Here is a 21,099-nt window from a genome sequence, read left to right on the forward strand (position 1 = left end):
CATTAGTACCTATATATCACCCTATGTCAGAATTTGCAGTAGGTGTATTGCAGTTTTATACAGAAATGTATAGTAGAGCCAAATTATTCCCTGAAAAATAGATAAATAAATAAAAATAAGCCCCGAGCCCTAAAGGCTAAGATGGAGTTGGTGTGAAAGTGTAAACTGCATCACTTATGTGATTATTTCTGTTCTTCACGGGTTTTAAAATGCGTGTTTTTTACTGACAACACTTTAATCCTCTCCTCTGTTTATTATTGTGACATCCTCATCAGCAGTCTGACATGCTTCTTCAGTGTACAGGCTGTCATTCACACTTGCTTTCTGCTTTCCTCACACTGTAAATATCTGTAAATATACTATAGATATGTGTTGAGGTTCGAGACCAAAGAAAAAGAGGCAGACAGACAAATAGACAGAGACAGAAACACCTCAACAGGACAGAAAAATGACCTTTATTTGTCCTTATGAACTGGTTTAACAGCACGTGGTGGTAAAAGAAAGAAAGGCACAGATAAGGATGGCAACAACAAGGGGAAGAGGGGAGTCTGCGCCAGATAGTGAAAGAGGCAAAGATAAAAAAAAAAAGGGCATGCCGGAAAAAGAAAACACACCAAAAAATGAGAGAGAGAGAGCCTTAGCAGCCAGACAAACAGCTCTCTCCACCTTTAATCACCTCCTGCAGGTCAGCTTCTGCCTCGCCTTGACTTGCCACAATCTTCCAACTAACACTGAGCCAAGCCATCAAACAGCTATCTCTTCTTTTGCCTCCCCTTCTCTCTTTTCTCTTCTTTCTCTTTACACAGACAGAAAAGCAGAAAAGACCTTGATGTTTTTCCAATAATTGGCAGCAGAGGTTGACTTTTTTCCCTCTACTCCCCTCCCTCTTTTTCTGTTTATCTTTTTCTTCTGTTTTTTTTGCTCTTCCTCTTCCTTTAGAGATGAATAGTTGGCCCGGGATCAAAGGCAGACCCCAACCAGCCATTCTGACCACCACAAAGGGGCGTTGGGCGCTGGCTTGGGGCCAGGTGCTACACATGACCACATAGCCAGGGACAAGCCGTGCAGATGGGGCCCGCAGAGCCCTTGTCGCCTCCACCCCCTCTGCTGCATACGAGAGGTCAGCGGCTAAAGTATCAGAGCGTGCGCTTCCTGTAAGACGATCTAGCCTCGTGCAACTCATTCCATTTTGTTCCCATCTGTCTTTGTCTTATATTCATGTTTCAGTTTGTCAGTTTGTTTACTTCCTGCAACTGCTATGCCTTTGTTTCCTTCCTCACCTATCGTGCACTCTTCTTCTCTGACTCTGTTTTTCTTTGCTGTTCCAGAGTATGGATCTGAAAGAAACTGTCTGGCTGTACAACGGGAACAGAACCAGCAGAGGTAAACATTTTTGCCCTTGTGGACAGAAACATGTTTAAATGTTAAAGAAGACCCGACTTGAGTTTAGTCGAACACTTCCCCTTACTCTCAACAGTCCTTGTTTAAATATATAAGTCCTGCAGCCAAGTCCGATGCAGCCGCAGCCAGTACAAATAAATTCTTGTGGAGGACACAAAATGTGGGACAGATAAAACAAATGAACAAGCCCTTGTAGTCCAAATATATATGCAACACCCAGCTTGCTTTTCAACTCCTTCAACTGACACGTTTGCAGAACTTGTCTGAGAGTGGCCAAGATGATGTTACTGAGTCAGAGCAGGGCTATAGTCCACGTGTTTTACATGCAAATTCTTATTTTCTGTATTTCAACAAGTCACGCGTGCCACTGTGCACATCTCTTTCACCAGCAGAATCATGACTATTAAAAATCCATTACACATTTATATCTGTGTTACATCTGCGCCAGTTGCGATATGCTGAGATAGATCACAGTGTGTGACCATCATATTGTTTCGACAATCCAGTCCTTCCCTTAATTATATTTGGGAATCAAGCAGCTAGCCTACTTAACTTGTGTATTTCTGTTTAGATATCTCAGTGTATCATTACTTAAAATAGTAAAATACTATTATCTGGAATTTCTAGAGCAGAAAAGTTCAACAGAAAACTATGTGACCAGAAGTGAGTGAATTTATGATTTTAGTAAACATTACATGGTGCAATCTTTAACTTTAACTGGTTTGGGGAATGTACAAGTGTCTGAAACAGCGAAAACATCCAGGACATAAAAGAGCTGACATGGATTTATAGGGGTGAAAAAAAGACAACTGCAGTGTTTTTCCATACTCTGCATGCTGTCATCTGTGGATCCCCGGCTTCAGCCATATGTTTAAGATTAGATGTACTCTTTTGTTGGAGGAGAACACAGTCAACAAAGTTCTGCTGCCTCTCCCTCTGGTCATGAATCAACTGGGCTCTGTCCACACTCTCTCCTTATGGTCTTAATTCTATTAAACACAATGATAACACATTTACAGTACGATGATGATGATCGCATGAATAATGTTCCTCTTAATATTTGTGGGCACGTGTTTTTGTTCTGGGGATGTTTGTGTTTAAACTTTGAGAGAAGAATTGGTTAAATTAGAATGACTGGACTGTTTTGTTGATACTTATTGTGCGTATGTATGTGCTTTCACCCCCACACTCTGTGCTACCTGTTCTGTTTGATGTGAATAATTAAGAGTAATTACATATTACAAAAGTTGTAGTAAATGATCCAGTGATTAAAAATTTATTTATTTGAATTCTTGGCCACTTGGGGGCAGCAGATTAAATTGATAATCCAGCACTGACATATTATCTGTTATTATATCATTTGTTTAACTGAAAATGGGAATTCAATCATCAGTAACGTGTTACCTTTCCTTTGTTCTTGAAGAGAGAAGAACACACAGAATAATTTGTAAACAACAGAGATTTGCAAACAGCAAAGTCAGCATTAGTTCTTACCGTGCTTCAGAGCTCTGTTTTGTCTCATAAAATATATAATCCCTAGTAGTTTAAAAGAAATACACTGGATCTTTAGCTTCCAAATGCTTCACTGTGTTTACTAGCTAGATAACACACTTTATCTGTTTGCCATTAGAGGCAGGCCAGGTAGTGTTCGCCTGGTTTGTAATGCAAACAGCTGTCTGATGGTGCTGAATGTGGGTCACAAAAACAAGAACAGTTCGGACTAAATGATCCAGCCTTTAAAACTAACAGGATGGTACAAATAATTGAAGTTAGTTATATGTTTGTGGATCCCTATGATCGGCCCATTTACTTGAAACCAGCTCAAATGAAACATCCAAGATATCAAACCAGAAGCCTACCTCACTAAAGCCACTTTCTTTATGTGTCGTCATATCTGTATTTCTATTGTACTTTAATGATATGTTCCTAGATATGCCACTTAGACTGCTAACACCTCAATAAGACCTTATAGGCTTTCCTTTTATTGTCTTAGTAGGTGTGCAACTCTTGATTTGTATGCTTTTAGCAAAGTTACCAATGTCACTAGCTGGCAGAGCACTGTTGGTTAAATAGACCTACTCTACTGTTGCTCAACCTCAATCAACCCTTGTCCACCAAGAACAGCCTTTTCACTGTTATTCTTTAGTGGTATTAAATATAATCACTTCTATTTAAACGATATTATGAACTCAGCCAAAATTGGATTAAAAAAAAAAATCTGCCTGTGATATGAGCCACATCCCTCATATCACAGGCAGAATCTATTAAACTCAGGTACTGACCCAGATCACTGTCTAAAAACAAAACCCATGGTGTCTTTCCATGAGACTACTCAAAGACTAACGATCTAAATTTTACAAAATTGCATTTGGAAGGTGAAATAATGGCAAATTCAGAATTTGTGTGGTTTCATTTGGCTTACTTTCTCTACAGTTGGGGCAGCCATGATAGAGGTTAGCACGGCTGCCTCACAACAAGAAGATTCCTGGTTTGAACCTCCTCAGCAGCTGTAGCCTTTCTGTGGGGTTTGTATGTGCTCTCTATGTCTCTGATGATGCCATCGACTGCCTTTAGTCTCCAACAAGTAAGGCGTGCTTGTTAGGTTAACTGATGATTCTAAGTTTGGTATTTGGTGCAACTTATCCAAGGCGTGTCATCTCTTTCATACAATATCCGCTAGAATAGTCTCCAGAAGAAAGGGGAAAAAAAGATTATTGCAGTTTGAATCAAAACTGCAAATGTAGTCTCCTAAATACATGAAATATAGCTACTGTTACGAACACCAAGGAATAACTAAATCTAATATGGTCAAAATAATGTGTTACAGAGTATTTTGGAAAGATCCCATGTTTAGTAATCTTTTCTGGCTCAAACTAGAAAGTACGTTTGACTCCTCCTTTATTCACACCAGAGCAGGGCTCTGTATGTTTGATTTGGCAGATTTTTACACCAGATTCCTTTCCTGACACAAGCCTGAGGGATTTTTAGACCTCCTCCCAGGACTAAATGAGGGATATTTTTCTTTTTAGGCAAATATGTAAAACAGCAAACTATGAATCCACTTTTCACAATAAGAATAACACATTTTAAAGGACTTTTTAAAGTACTGCTACATGAGTAGGTTCACAGTATAGCTTAGAAAATGTTAACCCCTGCAGCGTAGAGGTCAATAAAGTTAATTAAATGAAACAACATGGCAGACTTAATATAGAAAAAGCAGTTAGTTCCAACTCAGATAATGGCCCACTTAGCACAGAGAGCTTACTAATTAAAAGAGCAGAAAAATTATAATGCAGTTACCTAAATAGGGTCAACTGGTTGGTTGTTTAGCTTCAGTGGTAATTTCTCAGCTGTTAGACAATTATGAGCAAAGAAGGCTGATGTTGTTTTTCTGTAATAATGGGCATTATTTTCACTTTTATGTGTTCCTCCTACAGAGAAAATAGGCCTGATCTCTCCCTTTGTGGTTGCTCCAACTGCTCACTTCTACCACCCACACAACACATTTTCCCAGGCAACAATGTTCCTACAAAGTTTACACACAATAAATAACGATATGCCCAAAGCAGTTAGCAGTGGCCCCGCTCTCCGTTTCCTGGCTGGAGTTGAAATGAAATGGTAATTTTGACTTGAGGAGGATTTCAAAGGGATGGCCTCTACTTTTCATCTTGGTGCATACCACGAGCTCGCCGACACATTCACGCTGGGATTTGAGGAAAGAAAGAAGAAGAGAAAAAAAGGCCGAATTTTAAGTTTTTCTATGAACTTCCTTCTTTCTTTTTACTGCCATCTCCCCACAGAAAAAGAGATGTAACATTGTTGAGATCTCTCCCCCAGATGGACAGCATTTATATAAACAACCACCCCCGGTTCACAGAACGTTTGATTGATGTGTCATTGTCCAAAGATTGTTTCCAGGCATTTGAATAGATAATTCAGAGTATTTGATGTAGACATTTTTCTTCAAAGAGCCAAAGGTCAGATGTGGGGGTAGAGCAAGGGTGTCCTCCATCTCCCATGCTATTTTTGCATCCAAGGCTCCAACTAGCTTGTCTGCTTCTCACAGGGGAGATTGACTGACACTTGAATCATTCTTCTGCTTAAGATTACAATGTGGCTTCCAAAACTCTGTCGAAAAAGAGATCTCCCTGCAAACTAATGCAAATACCTTTGTCTGAAACAGCAGACCGTAACACTGTTTGGATGTTTCTTGTGTCTCTTTGTTTTCTAGTTCAGCCTACAGTCAGATAGACTGGAGCGAGACCAAAGATACAGTGGATGGATTGAGGAAGAACTCCATTATCTCAGCAGCAAGGAATAAGAAATGGAATTAAAACAGCCGAAACAAGGTTTGTCACACCTCAGCAACGCTGGCTCCTATCTTCCAGAGGGTACTACACTATACAAAATGGGCTATGGCCATTTTCTCATATGAACTTAAGACGATATCAGGAGAATGACGTTTTTTAAAAGAAATCCATAGTTGTTCTTTCTTATTTGTAGCACACAGCAGGAGATAGTCTGCTTCAGCCACTATTGCATTATTGGAAATACACAGTGTGGATCTGGTAAAGAAACCACTTGAAAGGATCTTGCCCGAGGTAGCACCAGACTGTTCTCTGTACTGTTAGCATATCAACTCAGCCCTACACGACACAGACTTTGTGTTAGAGGGCTGGCATGTTAAAGTCTGGCCAATGTCCAATCCAGCAGTTGGAGTCTCTCATGCACCTCTGTTGGATAATGCCTAGAAAAACATCCAGAACTGCAATATTGCAATAGGTGTGTAGAAAAAATCAAAACCATCTCCAAATTGTTCCGTGTCTTATCGCTTTCTTCACAGTCTTAATTATGTTCACCCAGCATTGACAGCAATATCGAGGGGACGCTTTTATGGTGTTGGCAGTCACATTCCAAAGTCAGTGAGCCTTGAAAAAAGTTTCCAGATGACAAATGCTGTGTGTGGGAAAAAGGAAAATAAATACACAGTGGTGTCTTCATTATCTCCGAGCTCCACGGCCTATGAAAGAGGCCAGGGTTAATTGCTGTTGATTAGACGTCAGTATGCATGGCTGAGTGAGCATGCAGATCTCACTGAGGGGGCCACAGAGGGAGAAGAGGAAAGGATGAGGTCACTCACACATAGCGATATGAGATCAGTGTCAAGTGTTCTTCTGTTGTGGGTTTAGGTGGCTGGGAAGCAGATTAGGAATATAAATGAGGCGACGTATTTTATAAGTCTTTGGGTGTGGTTACTGTCGCTGTGTTTGCCGATGGCTTTGGTTCATAAATTTGTTTATTATTTTGCTGTATTATTCATCCATCCAGCTATGTGCCATTAAATTTGTGTGGCTCTCAATATTGTCCAGACAACAAACGTAGAACTGGTTGTTGTGAAAGCACATTTATATATGTATCTAATAATATCTGAAATTGGTCGGAAATGTATTAAATTAATTATTCATCACAACTCATTTGAGTTTTAAGGAAATATCTGTGGGTGTGCAAACTGCTGTCTTCAGCTATCTTTGTGTTCTAGTTAATCAGTGTGCTGCTTCCTTTTCATATAAAAACTGTTAATTAAAGGGAATCTATTCTCATATCTGCTCATCGATATGCTCATTTCCAACTCCACATCTTCATTCTTGAGCTCTTTAACGAGTCAGTTAAATATGATCATTTAATATCTTATAGTGGTCATTGATTCAGCCACTAAGTTTATCCCCTGTTGGAACAAGCAGTGTTATGTTATACTGTTGCAAACAGAAGATTTGAACAGCAGGTGAGCTGTCTCAACTCTGCACTTTGAGGAATTGCTGAGTTTTCACGGGACAGTCCAGCAGATGGCCTCACGTCTGACTCTAGAATTCTCTGATATACCGAGGAGTACAGGGCCAACTCAGTCACCGCACTGTGTCCCTGTCCTATTGCCCAAACCATTACTCTTCCACCACCATGCTCGACTCTAAGAAGAAGGATGATTGTGCTGATGTCCCAAACAGTTCTACTTTGGTCCTATCTATATAAAAGACATTATTACAGAAATCTAGTGGTTTGTTCAGCAACTTTGTAAACCTAAGCCGTATAGCCACGTTCATCTTTAGTGAAGCTGCTTTCTCCTTATAACCCTTCCAGACAGGACACACGTCTTCATCTTTATCTGGTTGTCTGACACCTGCAGACTTTAAGGAGTAGCTCTTGTGTTTTTTGTAGTTTTTCTGAGCATAGCATGTTCTGATGTTCTATTATTGTGACATTGTGTTAACACACACTTGGAGGGTCCAGACAAGCAAACAGCTAATGCTTCAGCTTTCATAGAGGTGGTGACATTTGCTGTTGATCAGTTATTAAAGTGAACCTGGCTGATATTTCTTCTTTTGATTCCAATTGAAGCATTAAGCGTGTACACATATTTTTATTGGACTGCATAAAGCCAGGCAAAAACTTTTTGATTGTATGCTGCTCTGATTTTTTTTTAATTTTGGATTTTTTTTTGTTGTGCTTGTATTTGCATATGTAACTATACCTATACTCTATGTGCAAAACACAAAATAAGAAAATGCAGTAAAGGTCATTTTAAAGAAGGAAGACATTTTGCTTGGTGACCTTGTAGAGTATCAGTACTTATGGGTTTGATTTTGGCCTCGAATTAGTCAAAAAACCAAACTTCCCTCTAAAAGTCTTGTTTTAGTCAATCAACAATATTCCAAGAGGGACTCTTTAATACAGTTAGTTATAGTATTCCCACCATGGATTGATCATAAACCTTTGAGAAATAAAATTTCCATAACTCTAACCTATATTAAATGTTAACATCCTGACCCTAATATGCTAAGCATTGCGTTCAATATACTATTGTGCGTGTAAAAGATTAGCATGTTAGCATGATGTTAACATTTTGCCCAGAGTATGAGCGTGTTTAAACACAGCCACACGGAGCGGCTAGCATGGCTTTGGATTAAAGTCGAGCATTGAGTAAAGGTTCCTACTCTTGTGCAATGTAAACCGCCATCAACAAGACTTGCGGGCTCTTGCTAGTATGTCTTAATAACGATGTCTGTCTCCTTTTGTGTGTAAAAGATAAACAAGACCTTAGGTCAACCCTGGGTTATAACAGACAGTGGAGGGCAGGACGTTGTAACCTTCACACCGTTCAAGAGAGCGAGAGCTTGCTTTGTTTAAATTTCCCACATCAAAGGCTGCAATGCAAATTCCTGCAGCTTCCACGCTGCCATTTGATGTTTCAGGGAGCCAAATTATTGTGGTGATTACAGTAGCTGTACACAACCGGTGGAGCAGGCCAAACAAGGGGCCTTGTTGTGACTCTCAATTAGTGGTGTGACATCTCAGCACCCAACGTCTGAGAAGCGCCTAACAATAAGAGAGGCTGTTTGGGCTGATAAAGTGATTTGGCTTGGTGCGGCCCTTTCATCTGCCCCGACAGTGGGGTATTTGAGGCTTCTGGGTATTCTCCCTGCACATCCTCACACCTCCCTTTATTGTGACAATAGCGCCACTGTGTTCAGCGTTTCAAAGAGGCTATAGACCTACTTACTCTGTGAGCAACTTATGTCTGTTGTCACTTAGAAGAGTTTTAATGATTTCGAGGCATCTATAACAATAAATTATAGATGATAAACTGAAATAAAGGCCTGCAGGGAAGCATTAATTAAAGAATACAGGATCGCATGTATTCTTTTATAAACCTCTCTTTCAGAACATGCATTAGATACCACACCATTAGCAGAGGACCATTCAGCGTTCTCTGAATAACCGCAGACACACACAGCCTTCTATGAAGTTGTCGATGTTTTTTTGTTTGCATGTTATTGAAATCCACAGTGAGTTGAAAGGATAACTTTGCCTGTGGGAAGGACAGAGCACCAGAGGATCAGGTTCAGCTATATTTCTGATAACACTTTGCATTCTGCAGACACCAATGACAGCTCTGATGCCTCGCGTTTGATTGTCTCTTTCATGTTCTCCTCCTGCCGTCGGTGTAAGCAGCAGCACTGGAGGTGGAGGTGAAGCGATGGCAAGCGATGGAGGGAAGATTGAGATGTGTTTCTGTCAGTGTGACGGACAGAGGCACTGGAAGGATGTTGGTTTTTATTGTTTTCATAGATGTAACAGCGAAATAATCCAAATAACCCTCGTGGAAAAGCTATGTACAAAAGCATTAAGACGGGAATCTTTCAGTGCGAGGTAGTACTGTATGTGCAAGAATAGACTTGGCTCACTGTTTCTCGTGGTGCTTCCGACACATGCCCGCTGTCGAAAGCCTGGAATAATAGGATGAGACTAGTGATAGTTTAGTTCATCCTCATTCTCAAGGCTTCAAATAAGACAGTTTTATCAAGTTTTATTGTGGAGAAAAAATGCCTGATCCCTATAAACTAAATAGTACTTTAGGACTAAATTAAGTTGCTATGTCCCCAAAGAGCCAATCAACAGCTGAAAATGAACCAAACATGTTGTTGTCCTGACGTACACATACAGGAGAGGTTCACAGCCGTATAAGAAGCAGTGCTATGAAACATTTGGCAGAAACAAGCTTCTTAAATCATATTTTAGGACCAAGTTGCTAAACATGGAAAGACATTTTCTATGATTTTAATTTCATTTCTATTTGTGCATTTTTTTATGTTTCACTGATCCTTGAAACGAAACGTGTGGTCGTTTATTTAGATAGAGGCATCCAAATTACATTTACTTTTGATCCATGTTTAGTGGTGAGCCTTCCTTCTAGAAGATCTCCTGGCTGCTGTACCTGTCATTTACTCCACAGTACTTCTGCAGCCTCTTAATATGACCTCCACTGTTCTTTAAAAGGGGGCCATTTTCATGTGTCAGTTAAATATTTTCATGGAAATTGCATCAACTCACCTTGCGTGTAGTATTTGATGCTCTGGGATAAAAACACACGTTTGTTTCCTATGTTTTTCCTCTTTTAGTATAATCGTATCCTTTAAAAGCACATAAACACTGTGATTGTAAGAAAGGAATTATAATCAGAGGCCGTCGAAGCTCAGAGAATCACAATTTTGCAGGCTGTCTGAGACCTGCAGTGTTCCTTTCCTATCGTCCCATACGCAGAACATTATGCTGACCTGGGAATTCGTATTCACCACTGTGAGAAAGAAACCCCCGAAACGCTCCTTCTTTCTAAAAGAAACATATAACAGTATTAGATCTAGTTTAATTACACAGGGGCTTGCGGATGGGCCCCTCATCTCTCTCGGCGGTGAAAATGCTTAACGTTTGTTGTTGGTTCAAGGATCTGTAAAGGATGTGCTGGCATGTGTAGGGTTCTGGCAGAGAGGAAACTTGTGGTGGGGGGGTGAACTGTTATTGTTTGAAAAGCATGTAAGCGGCCTACACAATACCGCATCCACGGAAATGAAGCAAAGACAGAGCGCGAGGGAGAGAAAAAGGCAGAGAGAGAGCAAGAAAGAAAAAAAAAGTCTTACGAAGCTTTGACTGACGACTTAACAGGCGAAACCGAATTTGTCTTTTGCCGGGAGATGTCAGATGCCTTGCCAGTGAGAGAGAGAGAGATGGAAAGAGAAAGACAGAGAGAGAGAGACCAAAAACACACCACAGAATCTCTCTTGCGTCTTTTTCACCCTCTTCTTTCTCCTCCGGTTTAAGACGGCTCCGTGAATGCAACAACATCAAAGGCCTAGCACTCAGAATGTACATTGTTGTTCCAGTAACCACATGAAACAGACAGAGAGAGAGATGGAGAAAGGCTCAGAGAGATGGAGCAAGTTCTTTTTCCTCTTTCTTCCCTTGTACTTAAATAGGAAGCTATGGAGGGAATCGGTTTAGAAATGGTGGAAGATTAACTCTTTTATCTCTTCATTTCAAACGTCCTCCGTTTCCACATCCTCCACATGCTAACCACCGTCAGGATCGTCATGCCTGACCAACACTACTACAAAGGAGAGGTGTCTTCTGTATTAGGACACGTATAACTCCTCCACAAACAGAGCTGATGAGAGCAGAAATAGAGCCGAGGAGGAGGTTTATACAGCTTCATTCCTGACTCATTGTCATTAAGAAAGCCCTCTGTAATCGGAGCTAAACTTAGAAAGGAGCAGGCTCTTTCTCTGCCGCAGACATTCCACATGTGTATGAAAGAGGAACATAACGAAACAGTCCCGAGCTTGAGCCTCAACGTAACGTAACAGGCTTTATTCCTGCCTGGCCTTATCTTTACACAGAGACCACCCAGGAGCAACAAGTCAGTTCTCACCTTTAGTGTGTGTGTGTGTGTGTGTGTGTGAGGTTTGTACTTTATAAGTGTACAGCTGTGTCTGTATACAAGTCCTATGCTTTTATGTGTGTGTGTTTGTGTGTCTGTGAATGAATGTGTTTTCTCTGTGTGTGTGTGTGTGTGTGTGTGTGTGTGTGTGTGTGTGTGTGTGTGTGTGTGTGTGTGTGTGTGTGTGTGTGTGTGCGCACGCACTTCTACCTCCCACCATCTGGGCCATGTTTGGAGAGATTTTCTGTAAAAATCACAGTCACGCCGTGGCAGGATTACCACTGTGAAAAGCAGCACCTGGAAGAAACTCAGTGCTCCTGCTCCTTTCCCTCAGATGCTCAAAGAAGTTTCTGGCTTCCCAGCTTGAGGCGCAGGATTTGTTTTTGACCTACATGGGCGTCCTAGGCCTCGTGTTCCCTTCCAAAAAGCAAAAAAAAGAAAAGAGCAAAGAACACATCTGAAATTCACACTAGGCTACATTCAGCAAGGTTACAGTATCACCACATTACAGTAGATAAACAACTGCAAGTGTGTGTGTGTGTGACTGTGGATGTGCGTTTGCACCATATAAATATATATATTTCCATTTTTTATAATTGTGAGCCAGGACATGGATGATTATCCACAGTGAGATGTAAGCCTGTGAATGAAAGAGATCAATAATCCCAGATGGAAATTGAGTCGGAGCATCTTCACTGAAGATTTCCCATTAGAAAGAATCTTAGTCCAGGATTAGCCACAATTAAAACTGTTTTGATGTTCCCACGCATACACACAAGCGGGCCTTTCATATTTGCGTTGCCATATAGAGACGAATCAATTGCCTGAATACAAGAAGAAGTATTCGAGTGAAGAGACACGTAGCAGCTAGGTTGGATGTTCGCTTTTATTTCTACGCCATGCCATCCAGAAAATGGTTCTATAAACTGTCGTGTAACGGGAGTGAGACGTCCAAATTTTTTGATGGCTTTACTTAGCAGGTCTTAGATGCTATAAAGGAAATAACTCGTTTTAAAAAGACTCAAGAACTCCTCAAGCTACAAATACTGCAGATAAACTGCTATTTTCATTTCTTTCAGATTCTTATTTTTGCTGACTGGTGCGGAGGAATTACAATTGTTCTTCATATCTCATTGCACACTTAAATCAATTTTGCTTTTTTTTTATCTACAAAATGTAAAGCCATCATATAGAAACGTTGATGATGAGTATTTGGCAAAGTCCCTTGAAAAGCAAGTCTCACAACTTGACAGTCATCATCTGTGGACTCTGGGAATTTAACTTGAAATCTGTATCTAAATAAATCTGGTGATAGACATCATTTTAATTTCAGTGGGCACAGTGACATTGAATCTCCTGTCAGATCTGATAACATTTCAAAGGTTTCTGTCAGTTTTACCTAAGAATCTGGTCTTTAAGTGATGGCATATGAACCCTGCTTCTGGGTCCAAACTACTCTGCATTTATTAAGGCTATTGTGTTTTTAACATATTTTAATGCTCTGTATCCTGTACAAGCCCCTAAAGGTCAATGATCACTGTCCGCCTCTATCAGATTTTATTACTACTGTTCATTTTAAAGCTCAGTTTTTAAAACCTTGCGATGTAACCACAGCCCAGCATGCAGCATTATATTAATGACTTGTGGATGGATTATTGTTCTCCTGACTGAAGTTTGGTCCGTTTACAGCATCCTGCCATGCAACTGCATTTGTCCCTAACCGTCGGGAATCCTCGCGATAACTTTTATCAGGTGGAAAAAAGTTAGCGTTCCTCCAGCTTCACTGTGTTTATATTATGCTAACATAGCTGTGTCGGTAGCCATCACATAGCACATCATTATATACCAGCCAGCCTATGGTGACCAACCATCCTCTTTCCCCCAGACACTTCCCCACTTTTAATGTTCTGTCCGAGGCGTCCAGGCGGATTTTCGAGATTGATGAAAATGTCCGGGTTTTCCTACAGAGGACTCATATGTGTGATGTCATCCCCGAGCTGCTGCTTTGTGAGTTGTTGTTCTGCAGAGGTTTTTCAAGTTAGTTTTTTGCCCTTGTTGACTTGTAAAAGCTTATATGACATTTTTTGTTTCACCATTCATTAACCGCACAGAGAAGGCATCATTTAAATATGTTAAAATTTTCTTCTTCATGTTCTTCATGTGTCCTCTTTTTTGAAAATCAAAATATGGTCACCCTAAGCTTGCCAAACTTCAGTAACACTACAAACCTCACTGCTGTTTAGTTTTCTGTCTTCATTTATGTTGGAAGCAAAAGCAGAGCTATACGTTTTAATTTTTTCAGAGCGTGGCATATTATGCTTGGGTGGAAACTAGCGAGCTAACTTCCTGCTAACTTCTAACTCTGTTAAAATCTGTTTTTTAATGGATACCTGGATGTTAAATGACTGTGAAACTCTTCCAGAGGTGCGCCTGTGTGCATGCTTCAGGGGAACAAAGAGTTAGTGTATTTTTGTTTCGACCATTTTCTTCTTGATGGTCTTAACGAAATGTTAGCGTTTCAGAACTTTGAGTGCGTGCCTTATCATGTCCTCCATATTAAATGATATATTAAATACATGGATACACAACATAATGAGCCAACATCTTCTTTTAACTGGTACAGTATTTGTCTGTCCCATCCAGTTCTATATCCAAAATCACGACTTTATGTAACTGCTGTTAAAGTTTCCTTACAGGTTGTGTATTAATATGACTTGTTTTGTCTACTGCTCTGTGCAGACCTTCTTGCCGATCTTGTTGTCATCATTGTCAGCCCAGCGTGGCTATGTGGCCCTTAAGCCATCAAACAACAACAGATGTGCAGGGGGAAGGTTGTTGGCTTAAAGAAGACCCCAGTCCAAATGCGTGTGCAAATACTGTAGCATTACTGCGTATAGCAGACAAAGCTGTGTCTCTAATTACTAAGACAATTAAGTGTGAGCATGAAGCCGAGGAGGGGAACTGCGGTTTAGAGTGAGTGGGTGGTTCGATGTGTCTTCTTTTCCCAGACCAAGTTCAACTAATATGAGGAGTTAGCCATGAAAACAGGTGTCAGAGCAACAACAGATTGTTTCATCCCACAGCATGACTGTGGAGGCAACCAGTAGAGTGAAGTCTCAACATAAAGACAAGCTTGTCTAAATGTTTTTGCTCAGTTCCACAGTGTTTCCTCCTCCAACAACAGCAGCTCTAAAAATACACATTCGAATGCACCTCAAAACACACTCTGATGCCTTTCTTGGTAGTTTCCCCTTCTTCTTCCCTGCAGCAGTAGAGACCAGATGCATAATTACACATTTTAAATGATCAAAACTGTGCAGTCTGGTGAGTCTGCTAAATACAGCCAGTGTTTCATAATGCCAAGGAACTCGTATTAGGAAGACTTTTTTTTATTGTGAATATCACTTCACCAAATGCAGTAATATCCTGACTTTGAGTCCCCTCAGACTGGACTTGTGTTATTTTACAGAAATAACCTGCGACACAGACCCAAAAAAGAAAAGGAAACTGATCATTGTGGTGACTGTGTACAATGTTAGTAATTGGCATTAAGGATCATTTGTGCTAAATCCAAATTAAATACCCGATATTCTCCACAATTGTCTGTTTTTCATGGTTATTTGCTGGTGGAAAGAAAAAAAATGTGTGACAGTAATTTGTATAACAGCACTCAGAAATATCAAAACATTTTTGTCATCACACAAGTGCCCAAATAGCAATTAGCTTATGCAAACTGCTGATTGAAGCTTGGTCCACATACTGACTCCTGTTGCCTAGGTAACGCTCTAACGCTAAGGGTGCAACCCTCCACAACAGTCCCAGTTTCTCATATGACCCCTTGGGTAAATTAATTGCCCAGCCCTGATGGAGCCCTGCAATGTATTTACCACCTCCTCAAATGTAGCCTCTCCTGTAATTGGCAGTGCTTCAATTGCCCACCTTGAAGTTGAGAAAAGTTTCAAAACTTCACATCGCCAGCGGTTACTTCTCCTGTTGCTGCTTGAAGTCTCTGAATGTCATTGATTTTCTATGGTCTCTGGGCCCACGTCGCTTCTGGTTGCTTGATATGTGGACACCCACTTTAGCTTGCCTCGTGTGTGGTGTCACACGTCAAGCATGCCCGCCACAAAGAATTGAAACAACTCATAGATGTGCACCCTCTAAAAGCTCTGGATGTTCAATATCACACAGCAAACATTACTATTTCATGTTTTTTCCTTTTTTACTAGCACCATACTGCTCCGTAGAAGCTTTTTCAAAATCAGAACGCAAGATTTTAACAAAGGCTGACACAAAAATTTGTCTAAGCCTGAGTTTTGGATAAACCTTGATGACATCACTACAACACAGTTTGAGTAAAGAGAGTAAAGAGAAGTGCAGGGAAGAAATGGTATTGGAAATGAGGAGTGGAATCGCCATTTTAAATGTCAGAAATAAATCTTTGATTTTTGAATACGTTTACATATTTCTCTTTTTTAAATTGTACTCTTTTAAAAAACAGGTTTTGAAAATCTATTTGGGGTATTGAAAAAGGTTTTTGAACTGAGGTTTTGAACATGCAGTTGGTGGGGATAGGCTAATTGGTAACTCTAAGTCTACGTCTATGCTAATCAGGATAAGTGAAACGCTCCACGTCCACACTATCGTTTTTGATCGTTTTCATCCACACTGAAAACACTATGTTCCTGTACTGCGCATGCGTAAAACGTAAGACCATTTACCTGCATCATTTCCGTCTGCGGTTTATTTACTTTCCGGCTCTTTGAAACGTCGCAGCAAAATGTTGAGGAAAAGTGCCAAGTTTTGAGAGCAAACAAAACAACTGCTGTACAATGCCGTCCACCATCTCAGTTGAATTGGTCACATGACTGCATCATTTGACTAATATGCATCATCGTTTTCGAGAGCCTCCGTTTTCGCAGTCCACACTGCAACGCGAAAACAGCATTTTCTCAGGTGTGAATCTGAGTGCGAATGTTTGTCTGTGGCTACGTCCACACTAATGCGTTTTCCTTTGAAAACGCATCGTTTTCTCTGCGCTTTGGCCTCCCGTCCACACTGAGACGGCGCTTTCCTCAAGGAAAAACGCGGCTGTCTCGTTGCAGCGTGGACACACAAAAACGCAGACTTTCTAAAACGATGATGTATTTTAGTCATGTGATGCAGTCATGTGACCAAATATACAAAGATAGTGCAGTGCATTATACAGCGGTTGTTTTGATTGCTCTCAATTTTGACTGCCCTAAAAAAGATGAATATCAGTTTGTACATGCTCCAGATAGCTTTTTTTCAAATTCTTTAAGTTTCACTCACTTTTGCGCATGCGCAGGACGTAAGCGTTTTCATCTGTTTCATTGTGGACACACGACTCTGTGAAAACGACTGAAAACGCTAGTGTGGATGCGGAGCGTTTTCAGATGAAAACGCCGTTTTCAAATCTATCCGGGCTAGTATGGACGTAGCCTGTGTCTATATGTCAGCCCTGCAATAGAGGGGCAGCCTGTGGAGGATGTATCCTGCCTCTTGCCCTAAGACAGCTGGGATAGGCTCCAGCTCCCCAGCGACCTTGGAAAGGATAAGTGGAAGAGAATGGATGGGATGGATGGGTTTTCATTTTAAATTAAATAATAAATTACTTTAGTAATGTTTAAATAAATAAAATGATTAAAAATGAATTTACTGTTTTAATACATTATTGAAGCACAAAATGCTTTTGGTCCTCCAAACTTTGGAGTCCAAATCTAAGGCGAGGCTCCTAACAGAGGGATTTCAAATGCTTTTTATGCTCCTCAGGAGTATCTGGCACTTTTATTTCACCCGTGCTCTGCCTTTGGTTTAAAGTCTATAAAGCTATAAAATGAAACTCTCAGAATCATGATGTAATAGGATTATGAGCTCATCCTGCCTCCTAGAACCAGCTGAATTTGCATTATTAAAGATTTGGCTATAGATTATATAGTGAAAAAATATTTGAGTATAGTGACTGTTGCTCTACTCCTCTGAAGTGAAGAGTGTGGGATATACTATTGAAAGCTGTGCTCTGAGATAATATGCACAAATATCAGAGCACACACGATTGCTTTATCAAATGGCATCACTGCACTGCTGCAGTTAAAGTTCTTCTGGTCTGGGACTGCACGCATGACTGTTTTCTTTATTCAGAGAGTGTATTTCTTTCAGCAGTACCAGGAACACTCACACAAAAAACACTCTCTCCATTCACATTCTGCACCCCCTCGACCCCACAGCCCCGTGTCACTGTTTACCATTTTGCTGTCCGCCCTCTCTCTTGACCCCGTCACCCTCTGCTTGGTGTCTGGCAGCATCAGCGTCTGATGTTCCTGACATCATCTGTCACAATGACTCCGCTGCCACCTCCAGCTCTACTGTCCATTGTCCGCCTGACAGTGAGCGGCCTTGTTCGGGCCGAGGACGGCGCTGGTGTGGCACGCTCCCTCTGTAAATGATAAAAGAGAGCGAGGGAGTTGAGCTGAAAGCGCAGGCCTTGTTTGGCCGATCGCGCTGGACGCACGATGGTGAGCTGATCGGAAGGCGCCTCTCTCCCCTGACAGTAACTTCTCTGATCAGTCAGATAAAAAAGAAGAAAGAATTTGTTTGATGTTGCGATTTGAATAAATACCATGATGTTAATCGTTTTACAGTGTTAATCACATTTGGTGATAACACATCTGTGGTTTGTGTGTGTGTGACTACATTTGTGCCAGCATGAGCACATCAAATCTGTAAATATGAGAGAGGTTATATGCATCAGCTTCAATCTGATGTTTACATTTTTTGACACTCTTTGTCTCTTTTGAGTAACAAAAGTACATTACTAAGTCACATGTGATTGAGATCCATGTATAGGCTTGGAATTGTCTAAAAAGTTTGCATTCAAGAGGCCAGTATGGTGCATCTCTGTCAATATTCACTGATGATTGAATCTTACCCAGCTGATTTTGAAGCATACAGTTTGAAACGTGCAGATGAACAGCTTAGTATTTGTTTCCTGGAATTCCGCTGGGATCCACATCTGGAATTGATTTTTTTTCTTTTACTTTTACTGCACTATGAAAACTCGGGAGTCTGAGCTGAAAGTCGAAATGAGCAGCGGCAACTCAGACGTTGTGATTTTACCCAAACCCTCTGACTGTCAGGTAGCCTGGAGAGAAGCTTCAAGGTGGTAAACTTGCAAGCATCTGGCTAAGCCTCTAAACAGCTCTGAAAAAGTATAGGAAAAGAATGTTTCTGAGCCCCAACTGAGTGTTTTTAAACCAGATGTCTTGTCCTTCTTTCATGATCTGTTCTATTCGATATCGATGTTTGATATATTTGATCTGACGTGTCCATTTGATCATGCGTTACACCTTAACCGGCTGAGACAGTTTGGGGTCTTTTGTAATGTAAATTCGACATCCTATGGCCCATGTCCTTTGAAGGATGGAAGAGACTCAGACAGACCTAGACAGAGAATTTTCTCAGGAATTCACTGTAGGTGTCACACAGACAAAGCGTGCCCCCCTCCCTCCTCAAAAAAAAAAGAAGAATCCTGCTTTCTGCCACACCATATGGAGAATTGTCCCAATTTCTGTTCCTTTAAATCAAATGCAGCACTTCTCAAGTTAGACCTTTTGTAGCAGATACCACATGCGATTTGGGCTCTTGTGTGGCGACGCAAACTTTGTGACTTTTTGATATCTTGGTGAGTGCTGTCTGACAAGTTTCTGTCACTCACGCTCTCTCCTTTCTCTCTCCCAACCAGCAAGCATATTTTCTACACCATCGATTGATTAGCATACATCAAGCCCCTGTCGTCATAGAAAAACTTCATTTGAATCTTCAGTACTTTCTCTGTTTCTTTCAAGCAGCAGCTGTCAGCCACATCAACACTAGACATGCTCTGCGCCAGACAAAGTTAAATTGAAGCACACTCTAACACTATATATAGATAAAATGTCACTTCTTTCAAGAGACAAGGCACCTTCGAAGTCGTCAATACAGACTGCTTTATCATGGGCAAAATAACTTTGAAAGCGGAGAAGAGAGAAAAGATGAAACGATTATTCTCTCTTCCCACTTTGTGCTTGAAAGAGGGAAAAGGCGCGATTATTCTAAAGTGGGTAGAAGCGTTTAAGGGGCTTGCTTTTTGATCTGCCTGTCCATCAACGAAAACGAAGAGCACCTCCTGATGCTTCTGATCGTTAGGTGTCCTCAAAGTGTCTCAAAGTCTCTTTGTTATGGCTGAGTGCGTCGATTAAAGGGAGGAATATCATTTATTCATTTTGCCATTGAGCAAAAGAAAGAAAGGATTCAAGAGCTTAGCGTTCATTTTCGTCAAACTCTTGAGGTGCGGTGATGAAGTCAGCTTTCTTTTCAGAGACGAGCGGAGTTGAGGTAAAAAGATGTGGAGCGAAAGTTTTTGCTCGGCAAATTTTGAAAGGCCCCATTGATCTTTGAGATAAAGTAAATGGTGTTCAAACTTTATTAAACTTTTCTTTTAGCGGCACGCTGCAGGATGACACATCTGAGGAGGATTGTGTCTAACAAGGTGTAACTGACGGTTGTGGCTAATGCATAAACATATGCCCATCACCCCGCCCACACAATCTCTCTCCTTCTATTATGTCTGTATCCGTCTCATGCTGCACACGCGTACACAAAGGCACATGCCGACCGAGGAAATATCGGAAGATTAAGTATATGTTTATTGGGATGTGTCAAATGGATTTTAAGCATGTGGGTACACAGAGCGTGCTAGGGTGTGTCTGGTTCGTCTTTTCACCAGAAGACAATGCTATATTCATCTTTGCTCCATTTTTCAGTTGTGGTATCTGATTTTTAACATGCCTCTCGGTCTGGAAGTCCCTTCCATTCCTACTGTTTCGTTCTTTTTCTTCATTTCTTCTTTTTTTTTTTTTTTCAAATGCTCAATCCTGTTGCGAGGTATCTCTTAGAAGTTGAAAAGTTCTTTTCAAGCCCAAAGTTTTTGCCGTCTTCACTTTTCAACTGGCAAGATGAATATCGGTGGGACAAAGCGTAGAAAGGAAAGGCTTTTGACAAGACTTCTGAAGGCCCACGAGCTCGTCCTGTCTCTCCCTTTTGCAGTTTTCCCATAACTGGCTTTCTCGCACGGCTGCTGAAAAGACACAGAATCAAATGCAAACTGAGAAGTCGCAGTCTTTTAAGATACATCAGTGAGGCCCTTGTGGAGATGCTGCTCTGCTTAGGTTTTTCACAAGTTTTGAAAAATGAGAAATTGGTGCATTCTCTCTTGTGATATCAGAGTGGCTGACAGTAAGTTCATGTTCTGTACGTGCAGGAAGACAATGCAATGAATACATGACCTGGAGCAAAACCGAGTGCTGAGGTGCAACCTGGATTTATATGTCAGCTCTTTTAAGTGAAACAACAATTTTGCTGTCATGAAATCA

At 40.9% G+C, this 21,099-nt stretch overlaps 1 protein-coding gene across 1 annotated transcript in view; it reads left to right on the top strand.

Annotated features, from left to right (window-relative positions):
• The window catches only part of LOC308396399 (uncharacterized protein), a 65,202-nt gene that overhangs the window by 28,235 nt on the left and 15,868 nt on the right, over positions 1-21,099 (top strand). The window contains exons 3-5 of the mRNA XM_080881661.1: positions 940-1,154; positions 1,329-1,383; positions 5,633-5,750. Of these exons, the coding sequence (XP_080737787.1) occupies positions 940-1,049 (110 nt within the window). The 3' untranslated portion in view covers positions 1,050-1,154; positions 1,329-1,383; positions 5,633-5,750. The remainder of the gene's footprint in view (positions 1-939; positions 1,155-1,328; positions 1,384-5,632; positions 5,751-21,099) is intronic.

Source organism: Rhamphochromis sp. 'chilingali' (genome assembly GCF_963969265.1).
Source record: "Rhamphochromis sp. 'chilingali' genome assembly, chromosome: 4".
NCBI lineage: Eukaryota > Metazoa > Chordata > Actinopteri > Cichliformes > Cichlidae > Rhamphochromis > Rhamphochromis sp. 'chilingali'.